This window comes from Argopecten irradians, chromosome 5 (genome assembly GCF_041381155.1).
Source record: "Argopecten irradians isolate NY chromosome 5, Ai_NY, whole genome shotgun sequence".
NCBI lineage: Eukaryota > Metazoa > Mollusca > Bivalvia > Pectinida > Pectinidae > Argopecten > Argopecten irradians.
Window position 1 is genome coordinate 37630400 of NC_091138.1, and position 20434 is coordinate 37650833.

At 36.1% G+C, this 20434-nt stretch overlaps 2 protein-coding genes across 2 annotated transcripts; one reads left to right on the forward strand and one right to left on the reverse strand.

Moving 5' to 3' along the window:
- Nucleotides 1–331: 331 nt before the first annotated feature.
- Nucleotides 332–10205, reverse strand: LOC138324405 (GTP-binding protein 1-like). The gene is made up of 6 exons (XM_069269470.1): nt 10185–10205; nt 6500–6738; nt 5853–5997; nt 4633–4815; nt 4122–4257; nt 332–2900 (listed from the first exon to the last, which is right to left on the reverse strand). Exons 1-6 carry the CDS (start codon nt 10203–10205, stop codon nt 2485–2487), a joined length of 1140 nt encoding a protein of 379 aa, XP_069125571.1. The 3' UTR covers nt 332–2484.
- Nucleotides 10206–14182: 3977 nt separating this feature from the next.
- LOC138323744 (josephin-2-like) lies at nt 14183–17200 on the forward strand. Its single transcript, XM_069268564.1, has 3 exons — nt 14183–14649; nt 14958–15083; nt 15622–17200. Exons 1-3 carry the CDS (start codon nt 14510–14512, stop codon nt 16121–16123), a joined length of 768 nt encoding a protein of 255 aa, XP_069124665.1. The 5' UTR covers nt 14183–14509; the 3' UTR covers nt 16124–17200.
- The last annotated feature ends 3234 nt before the right edge of the window (nt 17201–20434 follow it).

Sequence of the window (20434 nt, forward strand, 5' to 3'; positions counted from 1 at the left end):
GGAAGACATGACATGGATATACTGCAGTCTCCCAAAACATGCACCACTCACTTCATACACATTACGCTGCATACATGGAAGGCTGTCTTTACTTGACCCGGGTTGTTAATAGAAATTTAATTCAATCAACCAAACAAACCATTCAACAACAACAAGAGCTGTTGGAGAACAGCAAAGCTCGCCTATTCAGAAGTTGAAGCTTAACAATTGACGAAACAGAAACTTGCTCAAAAACTTTAACGTGAAATGGGACGCCAACGCCGACACCGGGGTGACAACATTAGCTCCCCGTATTCTTCGAATAGGCGAGCTAAAAACCAAAAAAGGTCAGTAACGTTTCAACACATTTTATTTTTCCTTTAATTACCAAAAAAGAAGATCATGTTTGTTTACAAATAAACAAAACTTGTTTTGACAAATTGACACAATGTACGTTTGATGTAAATGAAACACATTTATGATTGTTCAGTTATATAGCATGCCTTCTCATCAGCCTAACTCGATTTGCCCTCTTTTACTTCTAGAATATAACTTCTGGCCACTCGATTTGTAGCTCTTCTGCTTCCTAGAAGGGCACAAATCGAGTTGAGCTACGTATCTATATACGGTTACTGAACCAAACAACACTGGTGGGATGACACTTGTGTAGCTGCATTTGATTTTGTTTGATATCACTGTGAACCACTGGATGTTACGGGGCAGTTTAAATTCTTGAAAATCAATCATAGGAACAAGATATTCATGACTGTAAATTGCTAGATTGATAGTTAACCAGCTGTCAATCAGACCACTTGACAAACACACAACTTTTCATTTTTACATTGTATATGCTACGATATTGAATACTTACACATGTGTGTGATTACATACTACAGAGATCTGACAGTCAAATTGACTTGAAAAAGTTGTTGAGACACGAAAATGCGAAATTAAGTTACTTTGAAAAAAAGTTTGTTTCAAATATCTTGGTTTTTTTTTACAAAGGCAAGACTCATATCATAAATATAAAGGGTTTTTGTGAATAAAGGTCTGTACAAATTAAATTGTTTCATTGAGATCATGAACATAGTCAGTAAAACCAATTTTTCAGCGTGTTTACAAAATCTACACTGCTATGAGGAAGGTTGGTTGAATGCCAGAGTATGACCAGTTTTTTTAAAATCAGGTTTGTTGGTATAAAAGTGATTAAAAACCTTTCTGACAAGTTTTTGTTACAAATAGTAATTGTCAGAGCATGTTTAATAGTACAAAACAGCTGCTATTTAAGGACTGCTACAATTCACATCTCCAATTTATTATGACATCTAACACAGAAACAAACGGATGACTGACATTGAAATGTTTCCTTGGACTGTTGCGTTTTTATTTAATGCCCTTTTACTGAAAACAACGGGAAGATTACTGGCATAATGTCAATATATCACCCACCACCAAGGAAATAGATTATTTGCTGTACTGAGATACAATAAAGCAGAAAAAGCGTCATTTATAAAAGAAATAAGTACTGGTATTATTTTTTTCTTTTGAAAATTCACATTTAGATGCAATATTGAAATAATATTTCAAAGAGAATCACATTTGCTTCTCTAGTGACAATACTCCTAATTCAAGGGGCAAATTTCTTTAAAACGTTTTTTTTGCGTCAAAAGTTCTCTCCCCTTTATAAGTAACTTAAAAATATTATCAACACAAAAGCCTTCATTTAACAAGCATATGGCATTAAAGTCACCGTCAAAACAGATACTTTTTTTTAATAAGGAGCTTTCTATTTCCTAAACTCTTATTAATTAAAAATTCAATCATGCTCAACATGCAGCACTATTTCGGGAAAATTAAAAACAAAATATTCAAATGAATTCAAACCTATTACAAATATCATTCAATTCAATCCTTGAATTCCTAGATCTTTACATGTAGTTAGTAGTGAAAAGCATGCAAGAATTTTTATTCACTTTTCAACAAGCAGAAATGAAATTTTCACAACTGAAACTCTCAAGATAATATTCTGTTATTTGACCAAAGACACAGAGAATTAAAATATTGTTGATTCCAAAAGAAAGGTGTATTAATTTTTTATCACAAATTTATATACTATATAAGACTTTTGAGTTGAAAATGAGAAGTCAATTGGGCTGTTGTATTATATTGCATTACTGGTCATTTGAATTCACACAGAGATAAACTAGTAATTATTTTACCTGAATGACAATTTTTTCACATTCAAACAAAAAATAAATTAAAATACATCAAAATGGTTAAAGTGATATGACTGATGAAAACTAACACAGTGAATACCAGCGTCACTAAATCAGGGCAAACATTTTCATTTCTTGTTCCATATTTTGTATTTAAAAGTTCAAGCCTTATATATTTGGTATAAACTAACAAATCAATCTTGTAAACTTTCAGAAAACCTCCTTCTCCTGCTCCTGTCTTGAGAATGACACATAAAAATTCTCCGGCGTGACAAATTTTCTGTACAACTTATGAAGCAACGGTCACTGCACTACCTGGGGGAGATCTTTTTATTAGTGTGGAGCTAGACTCGCCCTGCTCTGGTATTGATGTCTGAGGTGCTCTGGCCATGCCCCCTCGCGATCGCCTTTTGCTTGGTTTCTGTGGCTCATTAGCCGGGTGTGACTGGTGGTTAGCCTCCTGGGCTTTCTTGGCTGCTCTGTGCTGCCGCGTATTCTGCGCCACAGCACTCACATGGGGATACAGTTTACTAATGTTTCCTATAGCTTTGGTACGGCCTTCCCTGAACACCATTTTCATGTCTGTCTTGAGGTATTCTGGGTTTTTGATGAACCTGAACCTTACAATGGCTTTGTCACCAGTTCTCAGATGTTCGCTGGTCATACTTATAATGGTCGCTGTCTGTCGTACACTACCAACGTGGACTGAAACAGGGGAGATAACAATAAATAGGCTGTCAACAACAGATAAAAACACATCATCAACACAATAATTTCAAAGTTCTGTAGAATTATATGGAAAAAGATTTATTGCATGTTCTTCATGTAATACATTTACATAATACATGTGTAGTTGAACTTCTTTTTCTTGGTTTGTATAACTCAAAGACTTTCTCAAGCATTGTGTTTTTTCATTATAAATATATACCTTACATATGACAGAGTTACCTCCTTTTGGGTATGTATTTATTGTGGTGTCATTATTTTGTAATCAAAATTCACCATTTTTTTTTTTTTGAAGTATGACATTATGCTTGCAAGCACATTCTGGGATATGCAAATACAGACAATGTACATGTCAACCAAACAAAATTTGTCATGATGCCGTGAACTTCAAGTTAACCAGATTTGGCAAAAAACAAACATTAAATAGAAACTGACTCAACTCAAACGTTCTCTTCTAAAGTTACATCAGGAGAAAAGCTTTGACCTAAATCTGCACTTTTGTTTGAAGAAATCAAAGCCATTGCCCAGTTTCTTGTTTGCTTTTTTGTATGATTAATTAATGTCCTATTAACAGCCTGGCTCATGTAAGGACGGCCTTCCATGTATGCAGTGTGTATGAAGTGTGTGGTGTATGTTTTGGGAGACTGTGGTATATTTGTGTCGTGTCTTCTTGTATAGTGGAACTGTTGCCCTTTTTGTAGTGCTAGATCACTGAAGCATGCAGCCGAATACACCAAGCAATACACCCCACCAGGTCACATTATTTTTCACTTGTAGGAATTCCTTACCGATAGTTTAAAATTTCTAATAAAAATCAAGAAGTTCTGAAGGAGTTTTCCTAAACTTCTGTATTAAACGCTTTCCAATGGAAAATTTGAAGAATTTTAGAATTTCGTTAGGTATAAGTTATGTGATGAAACTTGACCATGATTGTAAAAACATCTAATTATGTATCAATCAATTTAACATAAGTCTGTTTAAAGCTTATCTCACATTTCTAAATATCATTGTCATGTCTGTATTATATAATCATTTATTTGCACAATAGACCTTTTATCCCATTGCTGAAATGAAATAAAGACTTGTATTTTATTCTTGGATAAATTGCACATTTGAGGAAATTAATTTTTTTTTTTATCTAAAGTTTCTAAGCAGACATTACAATATCGAAATTGAATATAAGATAATAATAAGTATTACCCATGGCCTGGTAACGGACAGATATTGTGGTAGGGTGATGTAGAACCAATATCTCTGACTCAAACTCCCAGCAGGCTTTTGGTTCTAGTCTTGGAGAGATCAGCACCATTCCTTTACGTATTGACGATCGTTTGATCTAAATCACAAAAGGTTTTAAACCAAAATTAATGATGTCTTATTTCAACTTTGAAGTCATTATAATAACTTTTTTGTTTATTTCAAAATACAGAATACATTACTTTTTTCACTATACTATATTCTTAAATTCTCAACATCCATTGTAGATAAAATCTTTAATAAAAGAATCACTCAAATACTTTCAAAATAGCTGATTTTCTATCAAATCTTTATTGATGATTGAGTGTATTAAATGTTTCTCTTTTTCTATATCTTCATATCTTTTTTCTGAAATGTTTGTGAATCAGTTTCAGACTAATAGGAACTTTGAAAAGCAATGTTTGAAAACATGTCAAGATTAACTTTCATTTCTTATTATCACCATTTGTTTTACCTTTTTGAGAGCAAAAGATGCTGTTTGACCACCTCTGACTTCTCGTACTGCCATCCTCTTCCTGTGGATACTTTTGATGATGATAGGCTGGAAGTGTCCAAGAGCATCAGGACCCAGTAAAAGTGAGTCGTTTAGCCTGATCTGTCCCTGTAGGAGTGTCCCAGACACCACTGTTCCAACACCCTGATCAAATACAGCCACGCTTATAATTCATATTTATCACAAATATACAAATTCAGGTTCATTTATCAAATGTACTTATTGCAAAAGTACAAATATTCTTTTATCAAAATTCCCCCCCCCCTGCATGACCAAAATCATTCAATATTTTCTTTTAATGTCAAAAATCTTTAATATTCAACAAACATACAGTAAACTGACTAATTTTTTTATGGGACTTATGCTTTTCTATGCCTAACAACCTTTTCACACTAATTTAGATAATTATTTACAGGGACAGAGAATGTATCATCTATCTGGAATTCTGCTGGCTCTGTCTTACAGATAATTACTTACAGGGACAGAGAATGTATCATCTATCTGGAATTCTGCTGGCTCTGTCTTACAGATAATTACTTACAGGGACAGAGAATGTATCATCTATCTGGAATTCTGCTGGCTCTGTCTTACATATAATTACTTACAGGGACAGAGAATGTATCATCTATCTGGAATTCTACTGCCTCTGTCTTACATATAATTACTTACAGGGACAGAGAATGTATCATCTATCTGGAATTCTGCTGGCTCTGTCTTACAGATAATTACTTACAGGGACAGAGAATGTATCATCTATCTGGAATTCTACTGGCTCTGTCTTACATATAATTACTTACAGGGACTGAGAATGTATCATCTATCTGGAATTCTGCTGGCTCTGTCTTGCATATAATTACTTACAGGGACAGAGAATGTATCATCTATCTGGAATTCTACTGGCTCTGTCTTACATATAATTACTTACAGGGACAGAGAATGTATCATCTATCTGGAATTCTACTGGCTCTGTCTTACATATAATTACTTACAGGGACAGAGAATGTATCATCTATCTGGAATTCTGCTGGCTCTGTCTTACAGATAATTACTTACAGGGACAGAGAATGTATCATCTATCTGGAATTCTGCTGGCTCTGTCTTACAGATAATTACTTACAGGGACAGAGAATGTATCATCTATCTGGAATTCTGCTGGCTCTGTCTTACAGATATTTACTTACAGGGACAGAGAATGTATCGTCTATCTGGAATTCTGCTGGCTCTGTCGGGTGACATTTCACTCTTGTTGTCAGCAGATTCATAAACATCTTAAGTAAATCTAAATTTTCTCCCGACACATTTGACACTTGAAATATAGGACACATCCTGTAAACAAGAAAGTAGGAAATATGTATCAGCTAATCTTTGTAAACAATTCTTCTAGATACAACCTTAATGTATTTCCATCGACATTTTCCTTAAAAACATTTTTGAAAAAGTTTCAAGTCTTTAGCATTGGACATTACACTATCAAAATTTCGGAAATGTTTAAAAACAAACCCATAAGATTACTTGTAACAACATTCACAGACGTTTAAAGTGAGTGATAAATAAAACAACAGCAAATTATATATCAAGGGCAGTAACTCCACTAAAACTTTTCGTATTAAAGGAATAATTATCTGATCAGATTTACACAGCTCTAATAAAATGTATGGTGTTTTAAAGGGGCTAGGTGGACTATTTATGCTTTGTAATGTTCCAAAATTCATATCAAAAACATTTTTGTTGTTTTTTCTTAATATACTTTACATTTACAATTTCTGAAAATATTTATCATACATGTATAATAATCTAATGTTTTGGCCAGTGATGGAGCAGAACTCACCTTTCCGATGTGAAGTTAGTTGCCGAGCATACTACATCATCCTGATTTTGTACCAGTACAGGGATCTTCCTACAGCCTGGGGACTTGAGGATTCTCTGCAGCATCTTGAGGGTTTCCTGGAGGACGTTAGCTGGACACATGTCTATCTTAGTGACCACAACGAAGACTGGAACACTGAGTGCCAGGGCTAGACCTAGATGTTCCTTTGTCATTCCGATCACTCCAGCGTTAGCTCCAATCTATAAATCATAAACAAGATATGTTTATCGGTAACACAATAGAAACAAGAAAACACAGCCAGAGTCTGTCTTTGACATTGTTACTACAGAATCATTAATTCCTTCGTATTTTCACGGCACATTTTGTACCTCTTATTGCTATTAATCTTAATAAATGACTAAAGTCATGTTAATATTAAAACCATGAAAAACTATCAACTTTTTATTTCATACAGAAAAAAAACTACATACACAAAAAAAAATTTAACTGAACTTCTAATCTTAAAATCTTAAATATGATCTAACATGACTAAAAGATTATGCAACGATATTTACAACAAGAGGCCCAGAGGGCCTGTATCGCTCACCTGGTTTGTAATGCCAAGTAATGTTCTGAATACAGCTTCATTGTTTCTTTTCTGAAGGAGATTTAATATTAACCTCTAAATCCCCTATTGGGCCCCACCCCTCCTGCCCCCAGGGGGTCAGAGCCAAAATTTATACAAGTTCTGCTCCCCTTCCTCCAAGGATGTTTGTGCCCAAATTTGGTCACAATCTAAGCAAAACTCTAGGACAAGTAGCGATTTATAGGATTTACCTCTATTTCCCCTATTGGGCCCCACCCGTTCTGTTCCCCTTCCACAAAGGAAGTTTGTGGCCAAATTTGGTTACATTACATGCAGAACTCTATGACTAGTAGTGATTTAAAGAATTTACCTCTATTTCCCCTATTGGACCCCTGGGGTGTCAGAGCCAAAATTTATACAAGTTCTGTTTTCCTACCCCCAAGGATGTTTGTGGTCAAATTTGGTTACAATCCATACAGAACTCTAGGACAATTAAGTAGCGATTTATAGGATTTACATCTATTTCCCCTATTGGGCCCCGCCCCTTCTGCCCCTGAGAGGTCAGAGCCAAAATTTATACTTGTTCTGTTCCCCTTCCCCCCAGGATGTTGATGGCCAAATTTGGTTACAATCCATACAGAACTCTAGGACAAGTACCGATTTATAGGATTTATCTATAGTTCCCCTATTGGGCCCTGCCCCTCCTGCCCCCAGGGGGTCAGAGCCAAAATTTATGCAAACTCAGTTCCTATTCTCCCAAGGATGTTTGTGGCCAAATTTGGTTAAAATCCATGCAGAACTGTAGGACAAGTAGTGATTTATAGGATTTACCTCTATTTCCCCTATTGGGCCCCGCCCCTCCTGCCCCCGGGGGGTCAGAGCCAAAATTTATACAAGTTCTGTTCCCCTTCCCCCAAGGATGTTTGTGGCCAAATTTGGTTACAATCCATGTAGAACTCTATGACTAGTAGCGATTTAAAGGATTTACCTCTATTTCCCCTATTGGGCCCCGCCCCTCCTGCCCCTGGGGGACCAGAGCTAAAATTTATACAAGTTCTGTCCCCCTTCCCCCAAGGATGTTTGTGGCCTAATTTGGTTACAATCCATGCAAAACTCTATGACTAGTAGCGATTTAAAGGATTTACCTCTATTTCCCCTATTGGGCCCCGCCCCTCCTGCCCCCGGGGGACCAGAGCTAAAATTTATACAAGTTCTGTTCCCCTTCCCCCAAGGATGTTTGTGGCCTAATTTGGTTACAATCCATGCAAAACTCTAGGACAAGTAGCGATTTATAGGATTTACCTCTATTTCCCCTATTGGGCCCCGCCCCTCCTGCCCCCGGGGGATCAGAGCCAAAATTTATACAAGTTCTGTTCCCCTTCCCCCAAGGATGTTTGTGGCCTAATTTGGTTACAATCCATGCAAAACTCTAGGACAAGTAGCGATTTATAGGATTTACCTCTATTTCCCCTATTGGACCCGCCCCTCCTGCCCCGGGGGGGTCAGAGCCAAAATTTATACTTGTTCTGTTCCCCTTCCCCCCAGGATGTTGATGGCCAAATTTGGTTACAATCCATACAGAAGTCTAGGACAAGTACCGATTTATAGGATTTATCTATAGTTCCCCTATTGGGCCCCGCCCCTCCTGCCCCTGGGGGACCAGAGCTAAAATTTATACAAGTTCTGTCCCCCTTCCCCCAAGGATGTTTGTGGCCAAATTTGGTTAAAATCCATGCAGAACTGTAGGACAAGTAGTGATTTATAGGATTTACCTCTATTTCCCCTATTGGGCCCCGCCCCTCCTGCCCCCGGGGGGTCAGAGCCAAAATTTATACAAGTTCTGTTCCCCTTCCCCCAAGGATGTTTGTGGCCAAATTTGGTTACAATCCATGTAGAACTCTATGACTAGTAGCGATTTAAAGGATTTACCTCTATTTCCCCTATTGGGCCCCGCCCCTCCTGCCCCTGGGGGACCAGAGCTAAAATTTATACAAGTTCTGTCCCCCTTCCCCCAAGGATGTTTGTGGCCTAATTTGGTTACAATCCATGCAAAACTCTATGACTAGTAGCGATTTAAAGGATTTACCTCTATTTCCCCTATTGGGCCCCGCCCCTCCTGCCCCCGGGGGACCAGAGCCAAAATTTATACAAGTTCTGTTCCCCTTCCCCCAAGGATGTTTGTGGCCTAATTTGGTTACAATCCATGCAAAACTCTAGGACAAGTAGCGATTTATAGGATTTACCTCTATTTCCCCTATTGGGCCCCGCCCCTCCTGCCCCCGGGGGGTCAGAGCCAAAATTTATACAAGTTCTGTTCCCCTTCCCCCAAGGATGTTTGTGGCCTAATTTGGTTACAATCCATGCAAAACTCTAGGACAAGTAGCGATTTATAGGATTTACCTCTATTTCCCCTATTGGGCCCCGCCCCTCCTGCCCCCGGGGGGTCAGAGCCAAAATTTATACTTGTTCTGTTCCCCTTCCCCCCAGGATGTTGATGGCCAAATTTGGTTACAATCCATACAGAACTCTAGGACAAGTACCGATTTATAGGATTTATCTATAGTTCCCCTATTGGGCCCTGCCCCTCCTGCCCCCAGGGGGTCAGAGCCAAAATTTATGCAAACTCAGTTCCTATTCTCCCAAGGATGTTTGTGGCCAAATTTGGTTAAAATCCATGCAGAACTCTATGACTAGTAGCGATTTAAAGGATTTACCTCTATTTCCCCTATTGGGCCCCGCCCCTCCTGCCCCTGGGGGACCAGAGCTAAAATTTATACAAGTTCTGTCCCCCTTCCCCCAAGGATGTTTGTGGCCTAATTTGGTTACAATCCATGCAAAACAGACTTCTGAGGCTAGCTAGACCTTACTCAAACCTTGGCAATGCGACCTACATCTGCCTATACCTGTATAGTATAAATATAGCTCTGGGTATTAGTTGCAAAGCATTTCATCATCCATAAATTGTACCTGGATCTTCCTCTCTGGTTGCAATTGTTTGTGTAAACTGTAGTAGGATACCATTTTTCTTTAAGAAATCTTTATCAATATTATTGATCTTTGCATAAAAAATCCTTATTTCAATAAAATTAAAATTGTGAAATTATACGAAGACCATCTTACCTTTACAACATTGATGGTCATTTTTATTATCATTAAAATGCAAGTACATGTAGTTATGATGTGACAATTTCGCATTGTTATGAAACATTTTCGAAATTACAGCTGGGATCACTAACCTACTATGTACACAATGCATCATTGATATATGCCAATATGGATGCTACATAACTGCATAATATTGTTATCAAAAGAAAAACATTGGTATATCGATGTATAATATTAGTATATTAGAAATTCCATATACATGAGGACTGGTTTTATGCCGAAATTGAGAGAGTGCATCAAGCAGACGACTTTAAAGGACTTAGCAACTTGTTGTTTTTAGTGTTATGAAATTGACCATACTGTGGTAATCGGTCAGGAAAGTTTAGGTATGAGGAAATAATATCGGCTATGGTAGCGTTGCACTATGTCTATTCATCTAAAATAAAGAAGCATTAAAGCATATCACCTAATTATGACGAATCATACAAGTACTTTTTGCAAAATATCTGCAACCGGGACAAAATCTTTGGAAACTTTTCTTCTCAGCTTGCACAACATGTCATCACGTCATGTTTAAATTTAAAACCAACAAACTTCCGGATATCACAAGTTCCGGAAAAGACATTACTGGTATCATTATCAAATCGTTAAGCATCAATTACTCGACTATGTTAATTGTTTATGCTGATATGATTCGTTCAAAATAAGTTTTGAAATATGCAGGGCCTTATAAAACGTATCCATGCATAACGTTAGACGAATCAAATACAACACAGTAGACTGTTTGTTGAAGGTCCACCTGCTTTTAATTCTTAAAATGGGAAAGTAAAACGTGATCGATAATTTTGTAGAGTCGCAAAAGTTATTCACTTAACGTTAATACTACACTCATCACCATCTTCTGAAAAAAATGTTATTAAAATAAATAAAATGTTAATTTTCATAACGCGGGTCGTCTTATGTTTCCCGCCGTCGTCCTAAAAACCCCGTGGTTCTTTTACTATTTCTGCACCAGACGGCAAAACAGCGTTATAATCTCTACAGTTATCATATATTACGCAGGAAATCTTGAATTTGTTTAGTGTTGTTACTTTCTTACGTTAATTTAATGTTTTCAAGGAACCTCTGAACCTTTCAGCTCCGGAAAGGTAGTGGGCATTTTTGAGCCCTAAATGATCACTTGAACGATTTAGACCACAGGGATCTAAGAATAAGTCCACAGATATAGTAACGGCGAAATCCATATACGTGTATAGATGTACAACGTCCTGAAAAGAGAGACTTTTTACAGCCGGCCAATGAGATTGCAGCTGAAGCCTCGCTTATGTATATTATATCGGGCACACAGACAGTATGAATTTTAATTAGATGATTTCAAGATGTTTGTCATAATGAGGCTTATATTGCCTTAATGTCGGCAATTTGTATAGATGTGTAGGATGATTTTGAAAGGAAAATAATCGCTCTATCCAACGGCAGTAACCGTTTTTATGACGATGTACTAGAAATGTGATTTTATAGCCGCTAAAGGTACATTGTAGGCGGATTAGAAATTTTGAGTCTGTGAGTTTCCACCCTTCTCGTATATAGTACCATGTAGAGTATCATTTTTAAATATCGTTTTTAGCTCACCTGGTCCCACTGTGGTCCGAAGGACCGAGGTGAGCTTATGGGATACCGCAGCGTCCGGCGTCCGTCGTCCGTCAACAATCGACTTCTTCTCCATAACCGCTGGTCGGATTTCAACAAAATTTGACTGGTAGCATCCTTATGGGCTACTAACTGAAAATTGTACAAATGATGGGGCTGATCCCCCAGGGGCCTGAGGGGCGGGGCCAAAAGGGGTCAATTTGGCTATTTCCATATAAACGACTTCTTCTCTGAAACCAAGCATAGAATAGCACCCATAATGCAATGGTAGCATCCTTATAGGGTGGGGATTCAAATTTGTACAAATGATGGGGCTGACCCCCCGGGGGCCTGAGGGGCGGGGCCAAAAGGGGTCAATTTGGCTATTTCCATATAAACGACTTCTTCTCTGAAACCAAGCATGGGATAGCACCCATAATGCAATGGTAGCATCCTTATAGGGTGGGGATTCAAAATTGTACAAATGATGGGGCTGACCTCCCGGGGGCCTGAGGGGCGGGGTCAAAAGGGGCCAATTTGGCTATTTCCATATAAACGACTTCTTCTCTGAAACTAAGCATGGTATAGCACCCATAATGCAATGGTAGCATCCTTATAGGGTGGGGATTCAAAATTGTGCAAATGATAGGGCTGACCCCCCGGGGGCCTGAGGGGCGGGGTCAAAAGTGGTCAATTTCCATATAAATGACTTTTTCTCTGCAACTTAACATGGGATTACGCTCATAATGCAATGGTTACATCCTTATAGGATTTGGATTCAAAATTTTGCAAATGATGGGGCTGACCCCCCGGGGGCCTGAAGGGTGGGGTCAAAAGGGGTTAATTTAGCTATTTCCATATAAACGACTTCTTCTCTGCAACTAAGAATGGAAGAGCACTTATAATGCAATGGTAGCATCCTTATAGGGTTGGGATTTGAAATTGTACAAATGATAGGGCTGACCCCCGGGGCCTTAGACGGCAATAGATGCGAGGTCAAAAAGGTCAATTAGGCTACTACTTTCATATAAATTACTTTGTCTCTGAACCTATGTATTGGATAGCATATTTGTATGGTATCAATAGCATCATTGTATGGTTGTGATTCAAAATTAAACTTTGGGAGTCAATTTTGCTTATTTTTCTAATTGTCAGAGTCTTGTGATAATTACTAACAAAAATCCAGGTGAGCGATACAGGCCCTCTGGGCCTCTTGTTTGATCTAGACCTCTAAAACGTCTAAAATGGACTTATGGCACTCTTGTGGGTCCATGATTATATAATCTGTAACTTATTCTCAGATCCCTGTGATTAAGACTGGTTGGACATAAATAGATAAATAAATAAAAGAAGACAAAAAATAAACCAAATTTTCGTTTGATTTATAATGCAGATTTTGGATGGTTAACATATTGCAAGTAAAACTGCAACTAGAAATCTCTAAACATTTAAGTCGGGGCTGTTCTAAATTGTTCAAAAACAACAATTTTTCAAAATTCCTTAACACTTATTTTAAAAAAAATCCGATGAATTTGGGTATAGAAAAGCACAAACCATATAGGCTACATATTCTTTGTCCATCGAGTCCTTTTCATTACACCAGCGATTCAAGAAAATAAACGTATGTGGTAGTTACCTGTTAACTAATATTTATGATAGATTTTTTTTTAAATATTTAATTTGGTATATAAGAAATATAGAAATATGGCAGTATTGCTCAAAGTCGTATTTGATGGAAGTAAATGTACATGAACGTGTATTATGCTTAATTATCAATCTCACCAGTGTACAAACCCTATCAATTCTAAATGAAAAAAAAAAAAATAAAAATAAAGTATACATATATTTATACAAAAGTCAGAGCAACAAAATTGAAATTGTGGTTAGGCTTTTTTTAATGCGAATGAAGTCATTATGCCTAACTTAACAGTTTAGTATAATGTTGAGAAATGTATATCATCTTCAGTCGCGTTTTAGAAATCACGATTTTAGGTTTTAGTACATTGGAATCACAGTGTTTTGTATTATCGACTTTGTGGAAACTGTTTTGTCGGATTATTGAATTTCATTTCTAATGTGAGTCTTGAAAATATATACGACTACATATACACTGATACATATCTTGAAATACCGGCAGACTTTAAGAATTCCGGACCAGAAGTTGTTATTTCGAGAAGGAGTTTAGTATACTACCGGAAGTACAAATGCTGTATATCATTGAAAAAAAATAATAAAGAAGAAAATATGTTTCTGTCAGAGTTGATTCTTCATTAATTGAGAACGTGGGATTCCAGAAAGACGTTAACCAAATTCTATTAACACTTGCACAGCTATTTATAAGTTTTAAACTCCCCTCAACTCTAATAATAGTTTTTCACAGTTTCTGTGACGTAGTACGCATGTCAATGGTCTCTTCCTGGATAGGAATACTCGGTGAACCGGTTGATGTTTTGGTATTTTATCAAACAATCCATCTGACGCATGACAAAATAGCTAAACCAACGAATTCTAATAGGGATTATATTCATCTCGCACTTTTACAAAGACGCCATACATTTTACTTTAATCAAATAGCAACAAGCACCTGTGGGTCGATTGCAACAGCTTTGCATCGATTTGAAACCTGTTTCTTTGGCAAGTAATAGGGCATCATTGGTTATATCCAAGTATGATAGACTATTCCATGTTTGAGCTGTCACAATTTGTAAAATATGGATAACTCAAAGCAACCTAAACAAGATATTTACCACGAGCGACAGGTAAAGGAATTATGTGCCTTGCATGCACTAAATAACCTTTACCAGGACAAGAAGGCGTTCAGCAAAAAAGATCTGGACGAAGTCTGCATTAGGTGATCATGATTTATCAAATGATTTAATTAATACACATTTTTACAAGATTATGTAATGTTACATTTAGAGCAAACGTTGTATTTAATTACATGTTGATCACAATCAATGACCTTGCATTACAGCAATATATATTTTTTATGAAGTTCCTTGATTTATTACTATATAAAATAAATATTAATTAATTCACTTAATGTAAAATGTAATATCATCTTGACCTTTTGTTTCCCACTTATACAACTTATTTGGACATCAATGTTTTTTTTTTTTTTTATTCTCTAGGATTAATTGCATATTCTTGATTTTCCAGACTTTCTCCTGATCATTTTATCAACCCTCACAGAAGTGTCCTTGGCTTTGGCAATTATGATGTCAATGTAATCATGGCAGCTGTTCAGAAAAAGAACTGTGAAACTCTTTGGTTTGATAAGAGAAAGTGAGTAAAATGTTCATCAATGTATTCAGAATTTTGCAATGGGGACCAATACAAGTAAAACAACAGTTTTTTGTTGACTTGATAATTTTTGGCTTTTGGACGTTTGTGGTCCAGCAAGCTTATACTGTTATTATCGATACATGAACATTGTATAATGTATATAAACTTCATGGTGACCTCTTTCCTTTTCCATTATGACAGCCCCTACCTTTTTGTTTTTAAATGTCGTATGGATTTTCACTAGTTCTGTTACAGAATTGGTCAATGTTTTACCCTTGTTATAATGTGGCAAAGTTGGATAACTATATTAAGAAGAATAATGTGACCTCAATTAGCATAGAGAAAGTGGGAAAATTACATAAGTGTTTATGGTACCTGAAGTTATATTATACCTAACAAGTGGTGTCAATAAAGTGGTAATAGTTATCATACTAAACCATCCAAGGTGTTGTTTCTCATGCAGTAGTCATTTTCTTTCCCTGTTAAATAAATACTTGATGCAATGTTCATATAAACATATAGATTTATATATTTTCAGAGATATTAAGTGCTTAATCCCAGAGAATATCTTCGGCTTTATCCTGAACATACCTACAGATTACAAATGGGGTGTGCTTAGACTTCCATTCAAGCGGAAACATTGGATAGCCTTTCGCAAGATAGGAGACGTCTACTATAACTTGGACTCCAAGCTAGATACTCCTCAAGTAATAGGTGATGAAAAGATATTACTGGGATTTTTACGCCAGGAGCTTGAGGATGAGGAAAAAGAGCTACTTTTAGTGGTCCACCAGGACGTTGAACGTAAAGGATCTTGGAGGAGATCTGAGGAGAAGAAGTCACGGAGGTCAAGTGGTAGTAAGGGAAAGAAATCAAGTGAGTCGGTGACTCCTACACACTCTGGAAGTCGTGATTCACCAAAACATCAGGCCTCTCACAGGGACGATGTAGTCCAGCCATTTCAATGTAATTCAGCCAGTGGTATAAATACTACCTCACCTAACACCACACCACATCTTCAGAGTTTACATGACCTCTGATCAATCACCAGTCAAGGTCACTGCTGTACACTGTAGTCAGTCAAAGTCATCGCTACATACTGTCGTCAGTCAAGGTCGTTGCTATACACTATTGCAGTTCAAGGTCATCGCTATACATTAAAGACTCCTGCCTTCACATGCTCATCTGAACATGCTTTATCTACAGAATCTCTTTCACATGTAACATTCATAAGATCAAGGTCATCAGTTCATTGGTGGCGGGCTTCAAAAGAGCTAAATATATATACTTCACTATTTTAGGTAGTGATATTGTATTAAAATTGTTCATCCATAAAGTAATATCATATTAAGATATATGCAGCTTTTATGTATACATGCTTGATATTTATTTTTTATTCTGTTCAAACTTAAGTCTAAATTCATTTATATTGTTTGCTTCTTTCTTTAATTAAGTGTTTATTTTGGATGAAGTGGTTTAGTTGTGGTTAACAGGATGTTGATTTCCTGAAGTTTGTTAATTTTATAATGAAGATGAAATTGATGTCATTGGTAGAGGATCAGATGTTCAGAGTGAATCCATTTTACATCATTGCATCACTATTCATTTTATTTTGCCAACCATCATTCCTCTTTCATCATTAATTGTGAATTTTCACAATCTACAATGTACATGTATATTTTGTAAAATTCTAACCAGAATGTATAGATTGTTTGTACAGAACTTCTGAATATTCATAACATGATGCTTTATAATGAAATCAAGTGTTTGGATTTTATATGTTTTTACTTTATAATATATTTTGTTGATGAATTTTATATAATGCTTGTAAAGGAACGTATAAAATGGCGGAATTAATAGTACACCCAGGTGCAAATTTAACCTTGCTTTCTGTCCGCTACTCAATGTTCTGATATAAAAAGTTATTTCCCTTTGTTTGAGTCTGTCAGTGTGGAGGGAAACAAAGGGAAGTCACTCTGATTAATCAGTACATGTTGATTGAGCTTAAGTCGTATGTCTGATGTTGATATCCAAGAAACTTAAAAGATACCGTAATCTATACAATCGAGCAGATGTGACCGTTTGTCAGGTTTTTAATCTTGATACTGTACATGTATTTTATACAGGTTGTAATAGGGCCAAACCAAATAATATATGTGTTTCCGGTAAGATCCTATACAGAAGTTTTATACAGGTTGTAGGATGAAAAAAAGCTTAAATGCTGTATAGTACATTGTATGTATAAAAAATGTATATGAATGGAGCAGTTTTGTACAAACCATTGTAAATTAAATTTAATAAGATTGTAAATAATGTAATTCATGCCACAAGGGATATTCCCATGGCTGCTTAGTGCATATGTACTGTATCATTTAATTTTATGGTGTATTTATGAGAAAACCGTGTTGTCCATTTCATTGTGTAATGTTAATAACTCTAACAAGCTATTGTTAAAGGCCCTATGTATGTAGTGTTCAGCAAATACTCATATGATAATCCAAATGTAACACTTGTTCATGTGGTTAAGATTAACTGATATAAGCAATGTTCATGATAACCTCGTTAAACCCATAATACTGGAACATTGTATTGATATATAGCAGCATTTGAAATCTGATCCTTGTTAACACGCACAATTTATTTCCGAAATTCTTCCAAATCGTGAATAGTTTCAGACATATATGTATATTGGGCCTTTGAGATATTTATATTCAAGTTGTATACGTAGTTACCAGTACACTTAAATGTAAGCATGTGAAGTTGTGTTGGACATGGTCAGTAGTTATAACATGCTGTAGTTACTACAGCTATATGTTGTGCATTCATTATGGCTATTTATTTCTGGAGGTACAAACAAAACACATCTTATAATACTCTCTGTAACACTGTTGGAAATACTCTACCTAGACATTGAAAAAATGTTTGATTAATGGATTTTTTTTTTTTAATTTTGTTAGTGGAATAATGTTATATATCATGACTATGATAATTTTTCTGAGTTTCTGACCCTATCCACAAAAACCTTTTTATTGTATTTGCCTTGTCATGGTTTGGTAAACTATTTAGATATCCATGTTAATAGAGTAAGGTAACATACCCAATCAAGGATCCACGTTTAAAGTATGGTGTCATACCTCCTTAAGTTTGCACACCATGATAACGATTGAGACGCAATCTTTAGCCTCTGTACCAAAATAACACAGCTCTAAGTCTCTTGTTCATGGTAATACTAGTACAGATGTGATAACCCGTACCACAGAAAAGTAACATACACCCTTAAGTGTCAGTTTAGATCACATATCTCCGTAAGTCTCCATAGCATATACATGTACCTACAAATGGAATGCTGAATTAACTTAATTAACATGTTTTCATTCATCCATCAGTATTTATTTTGTTGACAGAATTCTTGATTATTACAGTAATGGGCATATATAATCCTGGAAATAGACATGATGTTCTATTTTACACTTGTTAAGTATAAGCACCCTGATTCAGGACATTATCTAATATCCACTTTCTTGTAAATGGCAACACCGAGTAGTAACTGTAATGTTATGTGTAAAAGGACACAATTAACACAATGTGTTTCCCATGTTCCACATGGATCAAAGTTATATCCCAAAGTTGGGTTTCTGATAAATACTTGCTAGCTCTAACATTTTCCCCTTTTGAATCTGTTTCTTGTTAAAATTAAATTTTAATTTATTTTACTGAAAGTACAAAACATGTTGTATTACCTATTTAATCTTGTTGGCCAGACGGTAGCGTGCGAGGGATTGTTATGTACCGGGTACGGTACGTACGAGGGAACTAAGAGAAAATATTGGAGAAGAACATGTATAGTTAGGAAGGTGACCCTATATCTATAGGAACCAAACCCTTACTTCTAAGTAGACTGGTTCCCTTCTCTTAGTTTTCTAATCTCCGCCAGGCTGCGCTCCGCTCACTAGTGAAGCTTACGTAAGGGAGGTAACTGAGGTTGTGAACCAGTCTAGACTTCTTGCTGAATGGAAGTGTGTATCAATCCCTGAAATATAAATAAAATGTTGATAGATATTTTAGCCCAAATTCCCCTTGACTTTTACGTCCCCCATCCTTGCTCTCGGGCGCAAATCACACTCGTTAATTTACACATGGGTACGAAGGCCACATTTTCTGTACTGTTGTTCTCTTATAAATATTCATAAGTTCTTTGATTTGTCAAAATTTCTGTCTCAACACCTCACAGAATCAATAACATCATGACCTATTACCTAGGGATGATTAAACAATAGTGCAATTTGCATTTGGGACAAAAGATGCTTGATTCTAAATTTGCACAATATGACAAGCTGTTCACTGTAAACAGCTTGATCTGTTGAATTGTCTAAATCTGGTATCAAGGTTAGAGGAAACTCAGTCAAAGAAGAAAGAGAATCCTTTTAATTGTATATTAAATAGATATTGAGAGAACAAATCCATGAAACTTTTAAATGTGTTGTCATACTTACATGAGACTGCATGTTGTAGTTGTTTAAGTTGAAATTGGAGAGAAAAATATTATTTTTTAAAGCTTCATAAAGAGAAGTAGTTTTCTTTTATCAATTTAAATACCTATATTTGTTTATTTTTCTGTCTTATACATTTAAGTTCTTTTATGTTAAATTGTATGATGCAATGTCTATAAGAATACAATGTACTAATAATTGTCTCGGCCTGTTTGTCTTCTGTTACTGTTATGTATGTTATAATGTTGCATTGTAAGTTTGTACATATATATTGTGTATCAGTAATTATACAGAACAGGCTTTAATATGAACAGAATCAATCTGAGTTTTTGTGATATAATTTATTAGATACAGACTCCATAGGCCTACATGCAGATTAATATTGTAGCTCATCTGCTACAGAATGCCAGTAAGCTTTAATTCATGGCATGATCTTTTGGCCACTTATCAGGTACATTTGTATATAGAAATACATATACATGTATACAATGTCATATATTTGATTATTTTCTCGGGGAAGATATTTTCACACTCTCACAGGGCATTGCTATATTTGTAAATATGATGAAAAATACAAATCCTTATTAACACTATGCTGGAAGAGGATCTGAGAAAATCCCATTAGGGGTCATGTCCAGGTGACTTTTGGAAAGGGCCAATCAAATTGCTGCTGGCAAAATTTTGAGAGTGAATTTCAGGGGACAAAATAGTTTGAACATTTGTCAGAATAATTCTGTGTACATAGTCATATTGCCCAAAGAGCACAACAAAGCTAATCATAATGTACATTGGGACAAAATGGCGTCGATTGATATAGTGACTTGCAGGAAATGCATTTGATCTGAATTACACGTGGTATAA

Bases quoted from the DNA above. Each gene is read 5' to 3' on its own strand.
- LOC138323744 (XM_069268564.1), top strand. From the start codon at position 14,510: ATGGATAACTCAAAGCAACCTAAACAAGATATTTACCACGAGCGACAG. The intron at 14,650-14,957 runs GTGATCATGATT...TTGATTTTCCAG, and splicing joins CTGGACGAAGTCTGCATTAG to ACTTTCTCCTGATCATTTTA. The intron at 15,084-15,621 runs GTGAGTAAAATG...ATATATTTTCAG, and splicing joins CTTTGGTTTGATAAGAGAAA to AGATATTAAGTGCTTAATCC.
- LOC138324405 (XM_069269470.1), bottom strand. From the start codon at position 10,205: ATGACCATCAATGTTGTAAAG. The intron at 5,998-6,499 runs GTGAGTTCTGCT...TCTTGTTTACAG, and splicing joins ACTAACTTCACATCGGAAAG to GATGTGTCCTATATTTCAAG. The intron at 4,816-5,852 runs GTAAGTAAATAT...GTATTTGATCAG, and splicing joins ACGATACATTCTCTGTCCCT to GGTGTTGGAACAGTGGTGTC.